This window comes from Motacilla alba, chromosome 14 (assembly GCF_015832195.1).
Source record: "Motacilla alba alba isolate MOTALB_02 chromosome 14, Motacilla_alba_V1.0_pri, whole genome shotgun sequence".
In the NCBI taxonomy this organism is placed as follows: Eukaryota; Metazoa; Chordata; class Aves; order Passeriformes; family Motacillidae; genus Motacilla; species Motacilla alba.
In genome coordinates this window covers 2,974,535-2,991,581 of record NC_052029.1, presented here as the reverse complement: position 1 = coordinate 2,991,581, position 17,047 = coordinate 2,974,535, and the positions used below count along the sequence as shown (strand labels likewise).

The 17,047-nt window shown below is 44.6% G+C and overlaps 1 protein-coding gene and 1 long non-coding RNA gene across 13 annotated transcripts in view; one reads left to right on the top strand and one right to left on the bottom strand.

Annotated features, from left to right (window-relative positions):
• NPRL3 (NPR3 like, GATOR1 complex subunit) overlaps positions 1-17,047 on the bottom strand; it is a 42,330-nt gene that overhangs the window by 18,190 nt on the left and 7,093 nt on the right. For 5 of the 11 annotated variants that reach the window (XR_005258694.1, XR_005258695.1, XM_038151708.1 and 2 more), the window contains 6 exons: positions 13,513-13,642; positions 10,281-10,355; positions 8,064-8,217; positions 7,157-7,238; positions 967-1,104; positions 83-239 (listed from right to left, as the gene is read on the bottom strand). Coding sequence is in view for 9 of the 11 variants with exons in the window: in XM_038151708.1 (XP_038007636.1) it covers positions 83-239; positions 967-1,104; positions 7,157-7,238; positions 8,064-8,217; positions 10,281-10,355; positions 13,513-13,642 (736 nt within the window). In the remaining 2 variants the exon portion in view is untranslated. Of the gene's footprint in view, positions 1-82; positions 240-966; positions 1,105-7,156; positions 7,239-7,884; positions 8,031-8,063; positions 8,261-8,424; positions 8,889-10,280; positions 10,356-13,512; positions 13,644-17,047 lie in introns of those variants that run through there. The other 6 variants (XM_038151710.1, XM_038151714.1, XM_038151711.1 and 3 more) reach the window with 6 other exon arrangements.
• On the top strand, positions 9,501-17,042 carry LOC119707161. 2 transcript variants are annotated; one of them, XR_005258696.1, is made up of 3 exons: positions 9,501-9,629; positions 10,889-11,925; positions 14,628-17,042. It is a non-coding gene; the product is annotated as an uncharacterized LOC119707161 (long non-coding RNA). The 2 variants fall into 2 exon arrangements; XR_005258697.1 differs by lacking the exon at positions 9,501-9,629 and having other exon boundaries at positions 10,366-11,312; positions 11,429-11,925.

Below are 17,047 nucleotides of genomic sequence, written 5' to 3'. Positions count from 1 at the left end.
CCCCACACAAGCCCACAGGCACACAGGAGAAAACACCTCGTGATTTAAAAAGCTCTCAGCAGCTGCTGACAGCTCCTCATACCTGCAGCAATGCCAAGTCAGCATCTTGAGCCAGTTGCTGCAAATTCTTCACAGCAGAGGTAGTTTTAATTACTCTCACCAGGGCAGGAGAACAGTCCAACGGGAGCTCATTAAGCAATGACTTCTCATCATTTAAAAGTAATAAGGCATGGTAAGGCCTGCAGAAAAATAGAATACATTTGCACAGTAAACTGCACCTTTTCCTGAAGGCTTTGTTATTCCTACACCACAATACCTGGGGTCAAAGTAATGGTAAAAAAAGAATTTCTAATATCATTCTTTTGCTCTAACCGGGTTCAAAATCAGCTTATTTTTATGTTATGGCATAAGAGGCTCCCTGTGAAAAGGAGACAGAGGCTTATATGGTAACTGGATACCCTAGTGACAAGGAAAAAAGACTGCACTGCATTGGCACACAATTGAGAACAAGTCTGAAAACTGCTCATCTGCATTGCTGAAATACAGAATGGAGTAGAGGAAAGGAAGAAAGCAGAAGTTAATTACTTTTGCAGGTAAACAAACACAGGAAATAAGGTACTGCAGGACCTGGGCTCTCTTTCTTCCAAAAGCAGAATTACTTTTGGGCCAAGAGATTAAAATGAACACACAATTCCTGGCTGCAAACAGTCAGGCCACTCTTGCAGCATCCCCTCAGTAGAACCATCTAAAGTGAACACCAAGGCTGTGGTTTCCAAGCACCATGAATCCAGCAGCACCACAGAGCCACAGCAGCAGCTCCAGGGAGTCCTGTCTGAGCCCAGGGCCCCCCTCCTGCACTGCCCAGCCACACCATCCCCCTGCCTGAGCCACCTCAGACCTCTGCAGCATCACCCTTGGAACAGGAGCAGGACTGGCCACACTCTGAGGGGCAGAGCTTGCTCTTACCTGATGGATTTCAGACTTCTCTCAATTGCTTCTGGGGGTATGAAGTTGGTGGCAACATAGTGGATTTTGTGAGGAAGGCAGAAGCTCACTTCCAGCCAGTTGTTGATGTGTAAACGAACCACCCCTGTGGTGCAGAGACTAAAACAGGAAGGCAATCAATCCATACAGCATTTACCCTGAATCACAAATGAAAACAGTGCTCCAGGGTCACCCCTGCACAGAAATCAGATCAGGAAAAGACTGAATGAACCCTGTCTGTCCCCAGGCTGGCTGAGGACCAGCTGACTGCTAACTGCAAGGGCCCCACACAGCTGGACATACACAGCACCATCCCCTGGAGCATTCTGAGGGAGATTTGAAAGACTTCACCACTGACCTTCTGCTCCTTCTGCCCTTAACACTGCAGCAGTGTCTCAAAGTTTATTCAAGATCTACTGCAAGGCAAAGGAAAATGCTCTAGGCCAAAGCTGCAAAGGGCAAAGATGAACTGGGCACACTGTTTTCACCTCCAATTTCCATCTTCTCCTCCAAGCAAAAAGAAAAGAGGATGTCTGTACTGGGCAAGGGCTCTCCCAAGCAGCACATTTCCACAATAACAGCCTCCTTGGGTTCTGCTTAGGTTGTTTGTTTCCTTACTAACCTGTTCCTGCTTGTCACATGAAATCACAAACGTGCCTGTTACATGGTTTCTTCACTCTAGGAAACCACAGGGACTGAGCTAAGCCCTTCAGCTGACTGCAGACAACAGGACTGGAGTGGAAGCAATGGATGTCCCAGGAATAATAAGGACAATAAAGTCAGACCCTGGCGCTCAGCCTGAAAGCAACAATAAGCCTCTTTTACTGAAAGAAAAAACAAAAAAGCTGGAGATTAGAGCCAGGATCATAATTCAGGTGCTGTTACAGAAGTCTGCAAATCTAGACAAGAGGTGGAATCCACCTCAGGAGGGAACTATACTTACTTAAAATGGGGAATGTACCATAAGGAGCTAAGCCAGCATCACCCTGCAAATCCTCAACAATATTCCCATTCCACAGGCAGGGGATGCTGGCCTGGGAACAGCTGTGCTGGGAGGAAGCAGCAAGGCCCACCACACATTTTCATGAGTTGGGAACACATGAACTTATCAATCTCAAGCCCTACACCTGAGAACTGAATTTGTCAATGCCCTTCGATTTTAAACTTTCTTCCCTAAGAACGCTTTTTGGCTTAAAATCAAATTTCAAAATTTGCACTCTGAAAATTCCAGCCTGAATTTTAAATTCAAAGTGTGTTGAGACTCGCAATTTGACTTTTGTGTCAATAACTGCCATAAATTTCCCCCTCTACACAAAACAGATTAAAACACATGCCAGGAACAGGCCAGGAGCAAATACACTTCTGGAAAAGTCTTTATGTGGTGAGTTAACCATTTATAACCAGCATTCAACAAGGTCACAAACTAACATGCTCTTTTTCAAGCTCATCTGGCTGTGTAGAGGGTTTGGAGAGAGCAGAAATTTCAGCTTTAAACAAAAACACTGGGTAGTTTTGGCTGCTGGTGCAACTACTCACCAAACCACAACAGAGTGGTGAGAGAGCAAACAGCATCCCCTCCCACCTCGCACATGATCAGACTCATTGGCAACATCTCACTGCAGACAACACTGCTCAAAAGGTTTTGTTCTCAAATCTTGCATGGAACTCTGGAAAATGCTGATTTTTCAAGCTGCAAATGGAGTTTTCCTCCTTTTAAAAGGCACTGGGAGGGTGAATCCAGTGTCTCTCTGGCCCCACCAGCTCTGATGTGCTCAGAGGCTCCCAGCCCTGGAGGAACATGCAAAGCACAAACACCTCTGGTTTAGTTCATGAAATGCTGCAGCTCCAGTAACACTGCTTATCCCACCACAAACAACTGACAGATAAAGCTGGATTCCTCAAAATACATCAGGGAAAAGGGCTGAGGCTGTGGTTATCCACACCATCTCCCAGGCCAAACCCTCACAAGGGGAAACGTGGCAATACAGGAATGGGACAAGAGGGTTCAGAGACCACCTGAAAGCTCTAGGGTTGTAAAAACGGGTTACCCCAGAGCAGCAGAGATACATGAAAGCATGAAACACTTGCAGGGACATTTTCCCTGCAGAGTTTAACATTCAAAGATCCAGTTGGTTGCTTTCATTGTTTGGTCCAAGTGCACTAAGGCAAAAGCTTTCATTACATAATTACACTTTCCACAGCATAATTTTGTCTACGGTGCACTGTACAACAAGAGCCTAGAATTAAATACAAGAAGAAAACCAGATTTTCAGTCCTGATCTGGATCTTAATTTTATTCTTCTGCATTTGCATTCAGCTGTGCAATTTCCAGCCTTCATTATAGCTTTATACACAATTTCTCCTTCACCTGCCCCTCCTTGGGTGGAAAATAATTAAGTGTCTGTAATTTGACAGGGAACAAGCTGCACCCTCCAGCAGCAACACTTTCAACTGCCCTTAGCCAGACAGCAGAGCCAAATAATGTCCTTAGTATAGACACAAACATTCAGGCAATAGGATATTGAACCCTCCAAGACATTTTATTCCATAAAAACTTTGTTCCAACACTTTTTTTTTAATCTCTGGTTGGTAACACCTGATGAGTGATCTGAAGGATACATGGCCAAGGATCAGGATGATCAGATAACAGAGTTTAAAACTGAGACAGGGAGAGGCAAACAGGAAAAAGCTGTTTAATGTCTCTCCATCATAAGGCCCATGAGACATCTCATGATACAAGAAGGAGCAAAGTTCAGAAGAAACAGAAAGAAACACAAAAAGTAGTTAAAACCATGGACCTCCTTATCAGAGGATGCTGTGGTTGTTCAATATTTGCTCTGGCTCACAGGACTGTAGGCTAATTCTGGGAAGTGAGAGCAGCTGAAAGCTGCTGAATGTACAGACACCCCCCCAGAGCTGCAGGAAGCTGGGGAATATTTTAGGGACTATCACTGCTCTTTTGCTCTATTGTGCTGTGTCCTGAACTGTGAGCTACTGCCCCAAAATGAGAACACAAAAGTTTGCCAGCATCTCCCAGAACTGCAGCCTTTTCCATACCTATTGGCAAAACAAAGAAATCCCACTTCACATTTGTAAAAGAATTATGAATGTTTACATATCCACACCTCATATCACATCCATCCCATTTATGTCAGAAATTAGCCCCATGTTTTTGAGCGTGGTGGAGGTGAGCTTGGAGCTTTGGAGTTTGTTTTTCCTAGAGATTGTGACTACTCAGAGCTTTGAAATGATTTCACATTTCCTTATGAAGGACAAAGGGCTGTGCTTTGATAAATAACTGTAGTTGGATTCTATTTTACAGCATAGCCACAGAAATAACATTAAGTCTCACAGAATTATTTCCTGAGCTGAGATGGGTTAGATCTACCACACAATAGAGTCCCACTGGCTAAAAATTTATAAAGGCTCTTTCTGTACTAAAACGAAGATACAGACAATCCAAACCTCCCCAAAAGCTTCTCCATACTTTCACTTTCATTCCAATGCAAAGCTAAGAGAAATTTGCTAGAACCAGACAGGCAGTTAGTAACTATCAAGCTCACATATTATCTACAGTTGCAGATAAAACTATGTGAAAGCTCCTCAAAAGAGACACATATTGCAACACCAGTAAGTTTTTCAGCACTGGAAGTCCTGAAAACTTTCTTGAGCCTAAAAACCATTGCTTTCTGTTCCACACCAATGCTTCAGTTTTGGGAGGAGATGGATGAAGACTCTCCATTTTCTGAATTAATCAAAAAGAAACATTCTAGTTCTCTCCATTAGAGACAAAATGTACGTGGAAGTAGAAGCTGGAAAACCTCTGAGCTGTCAGTGTAATACCACTCCATTGCTAGTCAAGATGTCCTGGGCACTGATCCTGCCTTATGGAACACAGGCATCTCATTCAAAACCAAGGAAGACTTCGAATGACAGAAATATTCCTCTACTTGTGGTTTTGCACAAACCAACTTGCTCGGGGACGTGCTGGGTCTTGCCTGAAATACCTCAGCACCATCTACAGGAAGCCAAGGGCTCGACAGCACCTCTGGAGCAACCCTGGAAACTGGGGTGGAATTGCAGAAATCAGCAGGCACTTGGAAATGCTGGTTGGAGCAAATCTCAAAAGGAGAGCTGGGCTCCATCTGCAATTCAAAGTGCTCCCTCCACTCCTCTGGCTGTTCTCCTACAGCCAAAGGCTATGCCAGAAGTCTCTGTAAATTCAGAACAGCACTTTGTCACTGCATGCATCTGAAGGTTTACCCTTCCCAGCACTCCCTTCTCCTTCAAAAGCAACAGAGCAAATCTTTCCATCTTCCCTCTGAGGTCATTCACACTCCTCCACACTCTCTAGGTGGCCTAAATCCCTCTTGAAATGTGGTGTCCAAACTGGATAAAATATTCATTACAGCAGGAGTTTTACAACTGTGAGCAGGATTGGTGCCTATCATACAGACAAGATTTATTTTATGCATTCTTGTCTATCTGGTTTTTTTGTAAACCCATGTCACTTATGAATAACCCTCACATCACAGAAGACCACCCAGACTTCACTCCAGAGCTGCTGCCACACAGGAATAATTAATTCATCCTGGAGAAAATCGTATTTCCAGAACCCTTTTTCTACCTTACTAAAAAATAATTTTAAATCCATGCCTGCCTGGCAAGGTGCTGCAGCTCCTCTCAGCTGATCTGACTGCAGGTATAACAAGCATATTTCCTGTGCTTTCATATGAAGTATTAATAGAAAAACCCTGCAGAACATCTCCTTATCACCCAACAACACTGTCAGCTCCTTTTCAAGTACAACTTTCCAATCAAGCACACAGGCACTTCAGATTTTTGCCAACACCTTATTTCTTACATTTGCTTTTGACAGTGTCATACAAAAGTGTCAAAATCCAACTTGCACCACTTCTTCCCCACTCACAATGCCTAAATGAGGGAGAAGCTGCCTTGTTTTACAGCTGGGGGCAGCACAAGTGCATTTCTCCATGGTCTGTCTGTTCCTCCTTATCTCTGGGAAGGCTCGCATCAGCACAGTCCATGAGCTCGGGCTCTGTGTTGCTACAGTCACAGCTAAATGCCACAAGATGTCACTGTGTCCCTAAAATATTTGGAAACATGATTAGGGTTTGCCCAGTCATAAATACATAGCCCTAGAGGAACAGAAAAATATAATTGGAATATTAGAATTACGGGCTGCATAAAAACTGCCTTGCTTAAAAGTTTAAGACTTAAACTTTAGTACTCAGGTTTTGCACAAGGTGTGTGGAACCACATACCACATTTCTTCAAACAAGATGAAATTCACAGCTCTTGAACACAAAGAGCAGCTTAGCAGAAGTTTTCTGATGCTCTTTGCAGCCACTATATCATTTAGGCTCCCAGTGCCTTCCCTTACAGAGCTCTGATCCCCTTTGTACCTGAGAAGCCACAACCCAGGGAGGACAAAGGGTTCCTGAGGAACTCCAGCCTGATTCCCTGAATCCCTGACAAACACCCCAAGCAAGGGCCACAGCATCTCACCCCCCACACAGAGGTGCTGTGTCCCTCTGTCCAGGGCTGCAGGAGCCTCTGGGCCCCAGGAAGCAGCACTGACAGGCACAGGCTCCTGCTAAAGTGCAGCAACAGCCCCACACTGCTTTGAAACCTTTGCCACAACTTCTGACCCAGTCAAGAAACAGCATGTTACACTTTCCATTCTGCTGGAAGTCTCAGCATCTCATCCAAATTTGCTGTCCAGACATGCACAAATGGGGCAGGGCAGTACCTGACTTGCCATCAGTGCTCCTGCAGCACTTTCCCCTTAGCTGCAGGTTTAGAGCACTTCCCCAGGGCTGTGATGCCCCTGGTATGACACTTGTCAGTCCTACACTTCACTTGTCAATAGGTGGCCCTGTGCTAAGGAAGAAAATAATAATTCTTAAAGCTGTGACAGAAATCATCAGCTTCTAAGAACAAGACACCAAAGACAGACCAAGGTAATGATTAGGATAGCAGTTCTACAAACATTTCACCTGACTTCCAGGCTTCACATTGCTCTGCCTGGTTTAAAACCCAAATCCCAATGATTAACAGCACGAGGAAGTGGATAATATTCTTAGGAGCAAAGCCAAGAGATTTCAATGAGAAACAGCACACTATGAGCTAAGACTAAAATCCAACTTACCTGTCATATGTCTCTTTGAGATCTCTGGCCAGTTTGCACTTGGGTAGGATGTGATGAAAAGGTGACTGGGGCCCTTCTGTGGCTATAGAAAGATTCAAAACAAGAAAGTAAATAACTGACTTCAAATCAAAGAGTTTCCTCTTCCCCCACTGGATATCAACCTGTATCTTAGGGACAGAATTTGTATCATTTTAATCTACAATTATCTTTCAAATCTTTTACAATAACTCAAGTTACACGTTAAAATGATAATAGTGAATTATTGCCAGCTTCTACTAAACCTCAACTCAGTTAAGCACATGTAACCAAATTTGACAAATGATGACTTTAAATGCTTTGTTTTTCTAGATGTTAGCTTTAATTTTTAATGCTTGCAGCAAGGTAATGCATCACTGTCAGAGTTCACCTTAAATAGCACATGTTGTTATGAGCATTACAGTTACAGAGCATTTTCCAAGTACAGGCTATAAAAATGCTCTGTACCTGTTTGCTAACCAGGTAACAGCACATAAGAGTGAAGCTTCCACATAAGGAGTCTGGTGACTCAGCAGACAGATTAAAGCATGTAAAACTTGCTCTAGGTTGGGTGAAGCAGGCCACACAGGAGCTCTTCCATGTCAGCCTAACAGGGAGAGGCAAACATGATGGCTCGGTGCACAGTCTCCAGGGATTGTGCTGAATCTAACTAGCAAAGAAAGCAAAGAAACCACTTCACCACTAAAACTCACATCTCTGCATAGGGATAGTGAACTTGGCTGAGGCAAAATGCGGGGAAAAGCTGTCAGAATGCTACAGAGCACCAAAACTTGTTCACAGTGATCCCAGGCACAAGAGAAGCACGAAGCACGACCTGCACCTCTCTGGAAGAGTGTTCGGGTTCAGAGCCCCTGCTGCTGGAAGGACTCACTCTCTGACATGGCAGACACCTCGTCCTGGATGGCCAGGATGAGCTTGGCCTCGCGGGTGAGGTACTGGCAGCGGCGCTCCTCGTGCTGCAGGACGATGGCGATCCTGCGCGACAGGTTGTGCAGGCAGCTGATCACGGACGGGTCCGCGTTGGCCTGCGGGGAGCACGAGCAGCCACTGAGCCACGGGCACCTGCAACTACAGGCACCATGGGGAACAGGCAAATGGCTTCCCATTGAGACTGAAACTCAGCCTCTTGACTGGAAAATGAACTGAATTCTGCAACCAAGCAGAAGCTCAGAGGTGTCCAAATGTAATTTGGATTTCTAAGCTCATCAAAGTGCATGAAAGGAACACCACACCTGAGAGGGATAGCTCTGTCTGGTTTGTTTTTCCAGTTGTTAACAGGCCTTCTACCAGCAGAGAGCAAAGACATCAACTTCACACGGTGGGACAAGAAAGTGTCAAGGTTTATGAAAAGGCAGAATATCCCAATGTTCAGGTTAAACTCACGGGCAGCACAAGGGCTGCAGTGCCTTTAACATGTCCCACTAACTCCATGTTGCCACACTGGTGTTTGTCCCACATCCTGACAAGGCAGTAACTAGGTGACAACTACCAGCTCATGACCAATATTTTCATCCCAAGTCTGTATTAATTTGGATCTATGCTCCCAAAAAATTCACAAATATAGCTTATTACTAACACTGCATTTAGGAAAGTCCCAGAAAGAAAGTGCTGGAAAAATCTATCACATCAGTACAGCTGCCAAGGGGGGTGAGGGGGAATTCACCAGTTCCAGCATGAGTCAGCAGCTGCTTCATGTTTGTTAAGACATTTAAAGGAATTTAAAGTTCTGGCAAGTGACCACTTGGCACGGAAAGCAGCAAACCGTGACTCATCAGTTTTTTGACTCTGCTGTTCTTGCTGAGTCACGCCACGCTGGTAGCCCTGAAGCTCAAACACAGCAGGATCAGTGCTGATTATCACACTTGGGCCTTTGCCTGCTCTGTCTGCCCACTGCAGATGGACACTCATCTTTATCTCTGAGGGCCTCCACCCACCTGCTGCACTGCACTGCTCCATCCTAGGAAAAAATTTCCCCTTGCTTCTTGCCCAACACTTTCCAGAAACTGACTGCTCCCTGTGAACTAAGAGTGTCTCATTTGGCAAATGGATTTTGTGCTGCATCACACACACAATTACATCAGTATCATCACATGGCTGAAGGGCAAAGAAAGCAAGTTTTCCTAGAAGCACTAGAAATTAGATTCCAGAAAAATGTGGGCTATTCTTCCCTGTGAATGAAAGAGCATTGGTTTCCACACTTCTGCTGCCACATGGCTCAGTGTACATCAGTGTGTGTTTCCAGGTGCATCTACACACACTTCCCTGCAAACAAAGCACAGGGCTTTAACAAATCACCAAAACAACATCTCTTAACATGTGAAATCTAAAATCAACTCCTCCATTGCAAATTCAGCACTCCCTGACCCAGGAGCATCCTAAAGCACAGGAACATTGGATTCCCAGCAGAGATCTGTAAACAATTTCTGTCTTGATTCAGGTACTTGCCCTGTGTGAAACCTTGCTCCTCATCTGAGGACAAGCCATGCAGGCTGGGGCCACATCCATGTCACCACTGCAAAGCCAGTGGTAAGAAAAGTACTAGTGCTAAAAAGAAAAAAAAAAGTTCCCTTCATAAGCAGGGAGCTGGAGGTTTTTAAATCATGCCATTACATCCAGTTGAGCACAAATCAACCATTTCCACAAAGACGACTATTCCAGCTCCCTCTTTTATTTTTAAACAATCTGTGGGCTGGGAAAAGAAAGCCAGAGCTCAGAAATCAAGTAATGCTTGAACATAATGAAATTTCTAGGGCTTTATACACCTAATTAGCCAAGCCAGGATCCCTTAACACCAGCACCTAGTTAATAGAGGAAGCCTGAAAAAAATTCCAGGCAGAAACTATGTATTTGTTCCAGGTTTTTGCTGAGCATTGAAACCTCTTTATTCTTCACTTGTACCTTCTTCTCATTTAGCTGCTCAGCTGCTGCTCCCTGGCACTCTCCCTTTACAGTGACCTCACTGCTGAGAGGAGGCAGCTTTCAAACACTGGCCATTAATCATAAAACAAGCCTGGAGTGTGAGCCTACAGCATTGTCTCATGCATCCAAGGCACATCCCACTGTCAGATGGAATGGAGACAGTCCTTACCCTTAGTGCAAACACCACGTTGAACAGAATCATGGTGGGCATCTCTCTCTTTGGTGAGGGGTCAGTTTTGGATACCTGAAAAATATTTTTTAGAAAATTCCATCAGCTAGTGTCAGCTGGAGACAGTAACAAAGGGAAAGTAATAATTTATTTTTTTTTAAGTTAAATAAGCTGAGAAAAAAGAGCGGACAAATCAATATGTAACATCAAACATGATGGGCAAAAAATAGAACTATGCTTTTGTTTTTAATTGGTGTGTCACAGTTACTCTACAACACTGCCTTTGCTGAGCAGCTGTGAAGACTTAAACCAAAGCCTTTTAGTCACAAGCATGGAAATGAGAAATGAGTGCCAGTTAAGACAGCACCCTTACTTAGTGTCTCTGTTATTACATTTAGCATCATTAGGACCTTAGGTTTCAATTCTTTAGCACCACTGTCAGATATATTGTCAACACAATTCCACAGATCTCAGGCCACACCTATTCCTTCCTTTCCTAAAATCCCCATTCAAATTTCATCTTGTTACAAGCTGCTGCTTTTATCACACAAAACATGCTCTAGAACAGCAGTACTAAAATAAAAGGTTTGATTTTTCCCTTCCTGCAGGATTTCAAACACATTATCCAGCCCCTCTATTCTCTTTGTAGCAGAGAGCTCCATTTCTAAGGCAGATTCAAACTTTCCAGTGAGAAGAAACAACTGGAGCTGAGACAGGCAAGTGGAATTCGCACAGGCAGATCAGCTCCAAAGGGAGCACGTGTCGCCACAAGATGGAGCACAAAATGCAGAGGACATTCCCACCTCCCCTGCTCAACACCCACCCAATCCCGAGTGCAAACAGCTGGAACCTGCCAGGCCAAACAATAGCTGGTCTCTGCCCAAAGTATGTGCAGCACCTGAGCCAGGGCAAACACAGAGCAGCATCTGCCCTTCCCCACAGGTTCCAAGCACCAGCAGTGAACTGCTCGGGGCCGAACGCCAAAACCTGGCTGCTTTCACTCAGGGGTCTCAACATTTAGAAAACTAAGAGGTGATACACATTTTGGGTTTTTTTTGTCCTGAAGTGAAAATTATATTCTGTCAGAAAGGCAGTGATGGGAGAGTGGTAAAGGCAGTTTACTGTGTTTATCTGTTCTGGAGTTACAGGTTCCAGGACATCTTGTGAATTTCCAAGTGTAAGGAGTGATCCTGTTCCTTCCTTAAAATCAGAGAAACTACCACCACTAACATCAGTTGGGATGCAGGCTAGATTTCATATCAACTCATGTCCAGAAAAAAAGAAGACTGAGCTGGGAAAGAAAATGCTGAAGGAATTTGAAGAATTCAGAACATTGCTACATAAAAAGCAACTTGGCACCCAGGATTAAATGTTTGTGCTCTCGTAACTCCTGAATCTCACTGGAGTAAAAATTTGCTGAGCTGTCCTGTGGATTAATTTCCTGCAGTATGAACTCTGAGGAAACTCAAAGCAGAGGCTGCTGGGTTACTCCAGACACTGCCTGAGCTCCATGGAAAAGCAGCTCCATCTGGCTTCCTCCTAACTGCAGGAGGGTCCCAGATTTAGACCGACACAAACCAGCAGAGATGGCTGCCACATCTAGAAGATTCTGGACTCTAGAAAGTTCTGGGCGCCTCCTAGGGTGGTAAGACACGCCCAAAAAGAAGCTCCTTCAGAAGTAACAAAAAAGTGTTTACAGCTCCTTATAACTTTATTTGCCCAGATGCAATTTTATTTAGAGAAATTGAAATGAAGTGACATTTCATGCAATTAGGATTAAACTGATTGCAAAGAATGTACAGTAATAAGTGGTGAAAAAAATGCAAATTTTCAACCTCGTTTAGAGCACATTTAGGAAGTTGAACCTTTCAGATGAGATTAATAAAATAAAGAAAAATTATCTGAGGGAGAACAGGCCGTTGCTGTCAGAGCCTTGAGGGCACCAAAAGATCTTAATGGCCCTGGCCAGGACCTGTTCCCACACAACTTCCCCCAAGAGTCCATGACCTGGGAACCCCATCGGAGCGCAGCCCAGGACCTGGAGCTGTGCCTGTGCCCAGGATGGACCTTGGATCTGTGCCTGTCTCTGGGACAGACCCTTGGTCAAGTACATCCCACCCTTGTCCTATCCCCTTCTGCTCCTGGCTGGGGTCCCAATACAGACCCTGGGCCTGGTTCCCCACTTGCCTTGGCTGGAGCTGCTGATGGGTTTGCACAGCTTGGGCACACTTGAATCCTGCCTTCCAAGACAGTTTAACATTTCAGGACTGAGTCTTGGTGATCCTCCGTGACATTTCCTGCAGACTCACAACTGAGTTCCCAAAGTAGCATCTTTTGATGCTTTAGGGCAGCTCCTCACTGGGATTAAAGCAGTCTGGTCCTCTAAATATCATCCAACAGTTACCAACAAGCTGTTTCCACCTCTAATTATAGCCAGAAAGCAGGATAGAACTGGCAAGCAAACTTCTTTTTCCCCTGAAAAAGGAATGACTTAGCGAATTTGATGAAACATGAGACCAAAGCAGTTCAGTGACAGGGATCAGTGTTGGATTCAGAAATTACCAAAACCTAGGTCATTCCTACAGTTGAGCAGGAAGAAGGAACAGGACAGGGAACATTAGGAACACAGAAGCAGGTGAATTCTTTCCTGGATTTAAGCAGGGCCTTTTACATAACCGAGGTAGCAAACTGCTCTCATTCTAAGCACCTAAAACAGAGGCCATGGAGGAAGGTCTCAATGTGAACAGCAGCCTGATTTGGTCCACAAGAAAATTTCAGATCTCTCTCAACATCCTATATATTCCATCTAAGTCTTGTGGATCATCTTCAGCCTCAGGAAAAGTTAAAAGCCAAACAAGGCTGACGCAGCTTTTAGCATTTGTGAAGGGTTTTGGTGGTGTTTTTTAACTGCCACGCTAATTAGAGGTGCTAAAAGCTAACTTGCAGTAACTAAAATAGTGAGAAACAGCTTTTTGAGTTGGAGTGCCCAGTTTTACTTCTCTTTACTCACACTGCTTCCCTACAGTAACCAGAAGAGTTTCTGTGATCACTGACAGCTCCCTCAGTCTGCCGCTCACTCCACTGACCCAGAAGTAAGTAAAAGACAGCTTGGAGCATCAGGAAGTAAAAGCAGGGTCAAAAGCCAACATGCCCATTCTGAATTGCAGGTTTCCTCACTAAAGCCAGGCAGTTTGTGAAGAAGGCAGGTCCCCAGAGGGGATCTCATACCTACCTGCCCGAGGGCATGCTGGAGCAAGGTGGGATGGCCGACAAAGCGAACATTATCAATCTTCAGTTCAAACTTTTTGCCACACATATCTGACTTGGTAGCCAAAATCGTTGCCAGGATGACATCTGAAAACCTTGAAGAGCAGAAAGAGAAGTTATTACAGTTTTCAAAAAGCACACCCCTAAAATATTCCTCCAAATACAGATATATTTAACTCTGAAGTTTTTAAGGCATTGTAAATTGTGACTAGATTGCTGTACCTGGAGTACCACCAATTATGTAAAATTAAGGACCCCTAAATTACATCCCTCAGATCATCACAATTATAAAACAGGAAGCGTTCACAACAAAGACTGCAGGGTCATGCTCATTTAATTACATGCTCAGCAAAATACATTGAAAAGATTAGATGCAGTTTGCTTAAATATAAAAAGAGCTGGAGTTAGCCATTGCCTGGATTTAGCAGGTTAATGAACTTACTAAGCAATTACATATTGACACAGCCTGTCACTCAAGCACAACAGAGATCTTTAAGCCACCCGGTATGGCAGAGGGGAAGGCAAGAAAGAGCTGATTCAATTAAAAGAAACACAGCCAATGCTTGTCCTTCCTTTCCCAAAGCTCATCAGTGACATTCCAAGTTCCTCATTTAACAGATCTCAACCTGTGCTAAGCAGACCACTGGCACCTTCCAAGAGCTGCCTGGCCTCACCTGGGCTTTCCCATTTGATAAATCACATTCATGACAGGCCAGGCCCTTCCCAGGGCCCAGCCATGGGGTTACTGAATTGCTCTGGACAGGTGAGGGCAAGGCAGCAGCTCTGAGACTGGAGGACAAGTATCCACGAGGGGTCTGCCCTGTGAAACACAGCCACTGCTACAAAACCAGCTAAAAATCCTCTGGGACAAGGGAAGAATTCCACAACTGCTCTTTCTGATGGCCTCACAGCATTGGTCTGGTCTCTACCAACACTTGTTTTCCTCAAGGTGTCCCCTGGGACAGTGAAGCCCAAACCCACAGGGAAGAGGACCTCAGCTGCTAGAGTAAACTTGTTGCTCTAGAATAGGAGCAGTGCAAGGCTTGTTATTGACAAGTTCTCTCCTCATTTGTTTTACAGAAGCTCCAACTTGGCCAAATGAATTTCAGACCACTTTCTGATGAGAGCTGGTTTTTAAGAATGAAAATGTTTATTGCATTTTGTGTATTTACACCCAAGGATGTGTGTCCCTGCCACACCATCCCCCTAGAGCAGGCAGGTATCCCAGATAACCCAGTATCACTCAGAGAGGAGGGCAGGCATGGGTGTGTGCTGTGCTCACCTTATCTCTTAGCCACAAGTGAGCCCTCCATGCCCAGAGAAGCAATTAATGCAGCTTAGTCCTGCTTCCCTCTGAGTCATGGACTACTACAGAAATTATGACAAATGCACTCAAGGACACAGGGGGAATTCCTTTTATTTACAAATACTGGAGATGAAGGACCACACAGGTCCAAACTGCCAAAGCCCCTGGTGCTTGTACAAACAGGTCACTCCGACCACAGCACAATGCTTATGTTTGGTTTGTGGAAGGAGCAGCTGTGTACAAACTTCCAAATCCCTGGCTGCTCTGCTCCAAACTCCAAGCTAAGGGCAAGCAAAGACTAGCCAGAGACTCCTGGGGCCACTGAACCCACACTCCTCAGCCATTGGGCTGCTCAACTTGGGAAGTCTGGGAGGAAAGGGCAAAGCACTGGAACAGGACCTGGACTGACAGTCCCTGGAGATCACATCCAAAACAGGAAAAAAAGTCACCGTGACAGCAGTGAGCTTCTCCTCCTCTTCTTGCCCTGTTCAGCAGCTTACTGATAGGCTCATCACGGAGCCAGGAAGATGGGAACAGCAGTGGATCCAAAAGGAGCATATGTTTTGGGGGGTGAAGGGAGAAGGAGGGCAAACTAGAAAATGTTGCCTTCCTGGTAAGAAATTAGTTACCTTTCCCTCCTCCAGCCTTGGCAAAGGATACCTGGGAGCTGATAAACTGATCATTCTGATAACTTCCACAAGGAATTACACCAGCAGATCCTTTAACAGATAAATGTGGTGCTAAAGGTGGGAATTCAGCAGTTTCCCAGGGGAGCTCTTGACACCAACAGCCCTGACTGCCCTACCTCACATGTGGCTCTTTGGGGAGGAAGAGATTAAAAGGCTGATTTTGGAAAGTCCTCAGGATCTTCTCACTAGCAGGGTCTTCTGTGTCTGAGAGTACTGAATTGCAGCCAGAGGACATGCTCAGGGACAGAATCCTGACACAGGTGCACCTCCTATCAGCACAGGCTCTCCCCAGAGTCACCTGGAATCCAGCCCCATTCTCCTCCTCTGACAGCCTGGATTTATAGTTTTGCTGTCTGGGTTTTTTTAACTCTCAGTGCTCTACACAATTTTGACATTTCTTAGGCCTCGGGATAATAGGGAAATCAAGGAACAGCAGATTCAGCGTTATTCCCATTCCTTCAGTTAGTCACCTCATCTTCAAAAATGACACTTCAACTTTAAATGTTTCAGCACACATTTTCCCATCTTTGGGGTATGTAAAGATGACCTAAAAACACTGACTTCTCAGAGCCCAAGAGTTTGTTAGAAGCAGATTAGGTTTTACAGTTGGGCAGTAACCTTTCTCCTTTTATGAGATTAATCTGAGCATTGTGAATTCCAGGGGGAAGCAAACCTCTTCTGTACTAAGGAATTCAGCAGGCAGAAAGAATATACAATAAACAAAAGCTTTGATTTGCCCAAAATATTCTACCACTCCTCTCCAGAGCACAACATAGCAACAGCACATTGAAAAGAAGGGGGGGAGGATTCCAACATGAATTCATTTTTTTCCCCCAAGAATGGATCATAACTTTTTACATGCCACAGGAATTCAAAGCAAGGCTTTTATTAAGAATTTTTCTTTGAAGTAGTTCAGAACAGGATCTGAGTATGTAGGTGAGGTTTATGTTAAGCAGGGACTAGGGATGCTTTTTTTTTTTTTTGCCTTCTGGGGCCCTGAGTTAAGCACTTTTCCCTCTATGTGTGTAATCACCCCATTCAGCTGATTGGGGCACCAAGAACAAGCAGCCAGCACAGCTGCTCAGACCTGGGCCCTCTAAAGAGCTCTCCATCGTCACCCTGGGATTAAATAGATTACTCACTGATCTGTACTTTCAAGCCATTTCTGCTCAGAAAACAATCTGATTTAGGGCTCCTTGTTGGAATAACTACAATGCCAAGGCTATAGTTGCTGCATTCCCAGAGCCCCCCAGCTTTTCCCCATTCACAGAAGTGCCACACCCATTCTGGATTCCCAACAGGAAGCACAGAAATGTTAGTAGGACCTTGGTAATTATCCTGGCACAAACTTTTAGCAATACATTTCCTACAAACACTGTGATTTAGCATATGATTTTCTCATCATTCAGTGTAAAACAGAAACCAGAAACAAAAGCACAATTAAAAGGATGGTGAGAAAAGAAAGCCATTCTAGACAAAGGTGATTGTTCAGAATGTTTGGTCTT